Source organism: Macrobrachium nipponense, chromosome 27 (assembly GCF_015104395.2).
Source record: "Macrobrachium nipponense isolate FS-2020 chromosome 27, ASM1510439v2, whole genome shotgun sequence".
Taxonomy (NCBI): domain Eukaryota; kingdom Metazoa; phylum Arthropoda; class Malacostraca; order Decapoda; family Palaemonidae; genus Macrobrachium; species Macrobrachium nipponense.
In genome coordinates, this window is record NC_087216.1 from 30977237 (window position 1) to 30984481 (window position 7245).

General features: G+C 37.2%; 1 protein-coding gene across 1 annotated transcript in view; it reads right to left on the bottom strand.

The window, feature by feature from the left end:
• LOC135200655 (tuberin-like) overlaps positions 1 to 7245 on the bottom strand; it is a 220006-nt gene that overhangs the window by 17689 nt on the left and 195072 nt on the right. The window contains exons 11-12 of the mRNA XM_064229262.1: positions 3748 to 3978; positions 2963 to 3185 (exon numbers count right to left, since the gene is read on the bottom strand). Of these exons, the coding sequence (XP_064085332.1) occupies positions 2963 to 3185; positions 3748 to 3978 (454 nt within the window). The remainder of the gene's footprint in view (positions 1 to 2962; positions 3186 to 3747; positions 3979 to 7245) is intronic.

Sequence of the window (7245 nt, forward strand, 5' to 3'; positions counted from 1 at the left end):
TGCCGAAATGGTCAAAAATCTGCAATTTTTATCTAAAACTCTTGCAGTATCATAATATTCAATCATTTTGTCTTAATTTTGAAACAAATTGGAAGTCTCTAGAACAATATTGTGATTTACTGTGAATTTGTTTTTTGAAAAAATATTTTTTTATGTCCGCTCGTTACGAATTCGTACATCATTTTGTGATAATATTTTTCCGGTGTTGCTTTTATTGTTTTACAATTTATTATATATCAAAATGATCGCAATTTAGTGTACAATACAACGCAAAAAAAAAGTAACTGTTAGCTTTGACCGTTTTCTGCCACAGGCGTGATTTGAATACAATTATGTATGAATTTTTTTTTTTTCGCTACCATATATCGCATTATTTACATATGATAATGATATCATTTTTCATTTCTGATGGTTGCATTCTAAACTTCAGGCAATGACAAAAAAAGGAGCCAAAATGAACTCTTAATCTTCAAAACTACGCGCACTGTAATTTTTTGAAAAAATTATTTATTCCACTTCCTCGCTCACTCCAAACCGGGTCTGGCATACGGGAGACGTTTTGATTTTTAGGGCTTCGGCGTAAGAGGGCTAATTTCGTATCTCGAGGTACCACTGTAGTTCTCATCCATTCCATTTTTAGACTTAATTGTGAAGGAGCAAGAATCACTACTGTAGTCTGAGCCTTTCACTATGAAATGGTTCTCCAGACATCATCTTGGTGAAGGGTGAGTGAGGGACTATGGTAGATGGTGTAGTCCATCTTCCTTATATTCAGGGGATTCAGTGCCAAATTCTGGTGGAGTGCATGTGTAGAGCTGATCTCCCATTGGTGTTGGGGGCCAGTTTTCCAGTCAGTCTTAGGACCTGATGGTTCTTGGATGTAGTCTGGCAGATCTCCGGGGTTGAGTGACATCATCACAGGTCAAATTTTCATTGGCTGAGAGATTTGTGATGTCATCTGGGGCAAATTCTGGTGGCCGACTGCAGAGTAATGTCGTGGCTGACATTATTCTGATTTTATTCGTTGGGGTTGTCATCATTGATGTTGCTATCCTATTGTGGTACAGTGGTATTTCTCCTTTTGATTGATAGTAAGAGAAAAGCCTCTTGTGTGGTGTTTAAGGAGTGCTTGTGCTCTTGAATGAGGAGTGCCTTGAGCAGGAGGAGGCAGTGCAAGTCAGGTGCTCTCCCAATTATCTGCGTATTTAGGATAACGCCATCACAGGATATATTTAGGTTGTGGCTAGTTGAGGTGCGAGTCTTGATGGAGCCCTCTGGCATAGCACGAGATCTGCTTCGTGAGACGCATAGAGGTCATATCAATGAAGATCCCGGGACATCCATGGGTGGAGCATTTAAAGTGGGTAGACCACATCGTTCTGCTTGAGAGGATCAGGAACGTGCCTCAACGGAGACAGCGAGTGCCCTGCCAGATTTAAGAGCACTCCACATTAGGGCCTTTGTAAGGATGGCCCTCTCACACTGTTCAACATGGGAGGACACCTACCAAGAATTGGATAGAGCTCCACAGATACTGGTGAACAAAGGCTATCCGAATAAGCTCATCACCTGTGAAATAAATACTGCCCTGGAGAAATGGTATATAATGGTAGTAAGAGACTGCAACCACATTCCCAGGACAAGATTAGGATTTTCTACAGGGCTTTTATGCATTCGCAGTAGTGAGAAGAGGACTCCATAAAGAAAATCCTCATGGAAAAACACCCAACAGACTGAGGAGTTTAAGAAGCACTGACATTGTAGTGTACTACAAGATCAAACGAATAAGAGACCTAATTATGCGGACATAAATCTCTTCCCGCTTGCACGTGATCTTCTCAAACAGACGAATGTGGTCTACCACTTTAAATGCCTCACCCGGGGATGTCCCAGTGCCTACATTGGTATGACTATGTGTTTCACAAAGCGAATCTCGTCCCATAATCAGGAGGGCACTATCAAGAACCAAACCATAACTAGCTACAGGGATGAGCACTTGACTTGCGCTGCCTCCGCCTGCTCGAGACACTCCTCATTCAAGAGTACAAGCACTCCATAAAACAAACACTCAAGAGGCTTTTCTCTTGCCAGCAATCAAAAGGAGAAATACCACCATACCACAAAAGGGCAGGGACAACAATGATGACAATCCTGACGAAGACAATCAGGAATAATACAGCCGCGCGTTATTCAGCACTGGCCAACTATATTTTGGCCCCAGATGAGACAAATCTCTCGGCTTATCAAAATTAGACCCGCAATGATGTCACGCAACCCAAGAGATCTGCCAGATTACACAAAGAAAAACCATCAGGTCCTGAGACTGACTTGAAACTGGCCCCAGCAGTCAAATGGAGATCTGCTCTACACAAGCAACCAACCAGAATTCGGCGTGCTGGAGACCCCCTGAATATAAGGAAGAAGGACTACATTATCTACCACAGTCCCTCACTCACCCTTCGCCAAGAGGATATATGGAGAACCAGATGAAACACCACAATAACTAATTATAACTAGAATTACCTAGTAGTTTAAGCATTTTATTTTAATTATAGAGAAATATACATAGTTATACGGAATCTGACCCCGATTTCATCTACCATTATCATATTATGACTAATATCAGAGAATTACCCTAACCTGCCTTAACAGAGTAATGAGAAAACCACAATAAGAAAGATAAAGAAAAACCTAAAAGATTAATGCTGCTGAAGCAAGCAATAACATTAAAAAAAATAAAAAAAAAATAAAAAATATAATAATAATAATAAGTGTGCTCCTGGAAACAGTGCACATAAGTCAGAAAAGTATTGGATTCCTAAGGAGGCAGGATGCAAACTGCAACCCCATACTACAAAAACCACCCAGTCAAATAGGATGACTTTGATAAAAAAAAAAAAGTTATCATAAGATTACTGAACATTATTTTCTTAACATAATGAAACACAAAAATCTGAAATACCTGTATTAGAATCATTTAACCTCTGCTCTGGATCATCTTCACCTTGTTCATCAGCTGATGAAAATCTCTGGCTATGCTTGTCATTTACTAAAACATATGGAGTGTATTGTGGTAGCATAGAGGAAAAACTATCCTCTCCCTCTCCATTGCTTCTAGTTGGTGTACTTAGGAATCCCAATTGACACTTTGAATTTGCCCTCATTTCAAATATCATTTCAAAGATCTGAAAAAAATAAAAATTTAGTTATATTTCAAGTAAACATCATAAAACTATTTCACAATATAGTTAAATCTTTTAAAAAAAGGTGATACAGGTGAAAATAGTCTAATCTGACCTTTTCAACTTGTTCATATCCATTCTTACACTAAACTTAAAAAAGATATGCAAAATACTTTTACATTGATCTTGTTAATAAAATATAACATAATCTTTAGTAAAGAGCTAACACTTTGCATAAATTTTATTTTGCAAAACAAGGTTAAGTATAAATAAAAACTATTTTGTCCACTTCCAATGATAAATTCACCAAAAATGAGACTGACTCTTCTACAGTTTGTACATAGGATATATCTCCATTACTAGATGTGAACTGATACATTCCATATTTAGCATTCATATTATAACAAAGTTTTCAAAACAAGGAAGCAAAACATACATGGAGAAGACAACTCGAGCAATTTTACTCTAAGCTTGTGCCTTTGAATTTCAATAACCTGCAGATTAATTACCATTACTCTCCCATTAGTAAATTGAAAACTTGCAAAACAACATGGTATTTCTTTACCTGCATCTGACCCTTGACAACGCCATCCATTATGGCCTGCTTGCGATAATGATGCTCCATGCACAAAATCAGGATCTTATAAGCTTGAATTGCATGTATTGAAGGCAATTCCCATAATTTCTTTTTAAATATTCTTATTAAACCAGCAACAGCTGCAATGACATCTGCAGCTTCACTCTCACGTAACACTTGGTCATTTTCTTTTGTGTTATTGTAAGGAGCAATGATAATCTGCAAGTAAAAATAAAAATTATCATAATTAAAGATACTAATAAAATCAAAAGTAAAAGGACAGGAGACTTTGCCAAACAGGGAAATATAGTATATCAATAGCTTATTTTTACAATTAGCACATTGTAGCTAGGAGATAAATTTATAAGTGTACATGACCTACACCATTCTTAATTTTTTTTTACATTTTAACTCTTCCTGAAGTTATTCCAAACTGTACAAAGGCTGAGACTTGCACAAAAAAAGTTAGCATTACATTTGTAAATCTAAGAAATTGTGTCAAAATATGCAAATAAAAGTAATATAACCAAAATTTTTCAACTTGAATTCTTTTACACTTACACAAGTAAATGGCAATATGGCAGAAATTAAAAAACCAAAATAGTTTGTTCTTTGAATATCTTTCCATTTTTATTTTATAGCTTATTGGCTTTTGATGTTGTTATCACTTTAAGCTGATTTATATGTGGAGCTTCAGAATCAATTGTGATTCAGCAATACTACAGACACTACAATTTTACAATGAAACAATGCAAAGACAAGTAGGAAAATATCAGTCACCAATGATATTATGAAGATATGGAGACTAGAATTTTGAACCTGGTAGCTGTTAAGGCTTTCCTTTGCTTACTTACTCCACCTATAAAATTATATTATTCTGTCATGCACTTTAAAAGGTTTAAAGGTCACTCATGAACAGCAGAGGAATAGGAAAGGTCAACACCTGGAGAATGACCATAAGAAACCTTGTCAGGGTTCTAGCACCTTTTTATGGGCAATGGTGGCAGATGTTTCAGCAGGCAAACCTTCACAACCCTTCACCCCTTTTCCCCCAAAACCTCTCCATCCTTAGTTCAAAGGAACAGTAGGTCCTAAACAGTAAGGTCCCATAAGCATAATGAGCATAATGAGATGAATTTGGGACCAATGAAGTACAAAGTGCCAAAATTTCTATTGAGTTCCCAGTATAAGTGAAAATTAAGATAAAATAATAAAAGCATAGACAATTATAGTTATGCGCAAAAATTTTGTACATTAAAACAAAAAAGAAAAAAAGAAAAAAAGATAATTATATTATTTCTATCACCTTCAAATCACTACCTATGTGGTACTGAACAGTCTTATGCACAAAAATATCATTGTAAATTTTTATACATGAGAAATAAAAAAAAATACCAGCTTTGTACAAGCCCACAATTTAGGAATAAGACTGACAAAGATTAAAGCCTTCACTACAAACCCTAACCTGTACAAGACAAGGGGGATAGAAATAAAATGAAGCTTGGAATCATAACACAAATGAAACAAAATACTACAATACACAAAACTGGAAAACTAACACATGAAAAAAGAATACTATTTCTACACTTGAAAGTTTACAAGGATAGTTTATGGAGTTTACAGAGCAAATTATACAAAAATAGTGTCCCATCATCTACAATATACATCATCATCACTATGGTTACAGTAACAAATTATGTTTGCTGACCATGGATGAGAAAAAACAGTAAATGCCATATTAAGTTAGATATCTATTTATAAGCTGACTAAAATGACGAATTTTTTCTTAATTTGTATTTTTCACAGCTAACAAACCTGAGGTGTTAACATTGGAATAAATCTTTTGGTGCCAGCTGGAAACCAGTTAAAACAGCCAAAGATTGTAAATGCAAGGAGTCTGGCATCTGGCATCTGTTTCGAAAGCTATCACTTGATTCCAGTGACACATCAGACTTTCTTCCAACCCAGAAAGAAACATAAGAGGAGTGGCTAGAGGTGGGCAGTCAATGCTAAGATCTCAGGTTTGTTAGCTATGAAAAATACAAATTAATAAAAAATTTGTCATTTGTTCATGCGCAGAACAAACCTTCAGTCTTAACAATAGGATAGATTCATAACTGGAGGGCAGTATGAGAATCCTGAACCGACTGGAGGTTCGGCACATCTAATCATTCTTCTTAAAAATGAGACTGCTAAACCAGAGGACATAAGCCTTTGAGATATTAGATATGTGGATATCTAACACTCATTCCACTGGGTTCAAATACAATAAAATATGACCAGATTCATTGAATTAATGGAAGTCAAAAGAATTATGTATATCTGTTCGGGCAACAATCCATGTCAGCCACAAGAAACGAGTTGTCACCACTCCTCACTCCCCTTGCTGGAGAGAGGAGTTTAAGCTACTGAGAAGCAGATTTGCATGTTGCATGGAATATGAAAAGTGCAGTAACAGTATGGCTGCAACAGTCACATGCATCAACCAAGTTCCAGCGTATGATATGTTTATTCTTAAAACTGTCCGTAAGTATGATGAAAGGAGAAAAGGTAAAGAAAACAGACCACTCAACTCAATTATTCCTTACTCCAAACAATAATCTTAGGCAAGATATAAACAGGGGCACTGGATGAGTCAAACTTGTTGAACAACCACCACTGGACCCCCAAGGAAAATGTATGATGTCAAATGATGTACGTGTGAACGTCTGGGAGAAGACGACGAACACCTAGAATTCCTGGTCACAGGATAAAGAAGCACAATTATGATGGGAGACACGATCGACGACAGCCTTATGTCCACGACTGTTACTAGAAACGTGTCCTTGGGGATGAAGAAGAGGCAGACTGAAGTCTCTGGAAGAGAAGAATGTCTAGGAGGCCCTGGATCAGTAACCTGAGAGACCACCTTCGACTTCTAAATGGGAGCCTTGTCATCCTACGCCTAACTCGAACAGGCTGAGGGGGTGCTGTAGAATCTTTTAAAGTTACTTCAAACTGGAGAGAAACAATGAATCAAGAGTTCTGAAGAAAACCGAGAGGTGGAAGCATCCCAAAGGCTTAGATTTCTATGAAATCAAAGAAATTGGACGAGCAAACAATCCATGAACAGGATGAAGGTTGATTGCTTGCTTTACAAAGGTGTCTGAAGAAACATGGTAGAAGATACTTGTTTGGGAAAATTCCTTAACTAAGGTTACCTCTCCAACTCGCAAAATCCAAGGAAATCATGCACCAGATGCTGAGATTTGTAAGAACTTGGAGAAGCTCAACCAAAACAAACTCCAGATTGTTGATGGATGGTGAGCACTGAAGATGGCAAAAAGGTCTTCCTTTGTTTCCTACAGCAACCAGATGGCCTCCCCAGTACACATACACGTGAAGAAAAGCAAGGAATTTACCAAGAAAATCCAACACCGAAGGTTACGGGAGAAGGGTTGCCCTTCTCTTGAATGCTGTGCCAATCAAAACTATGTCATTATAAGG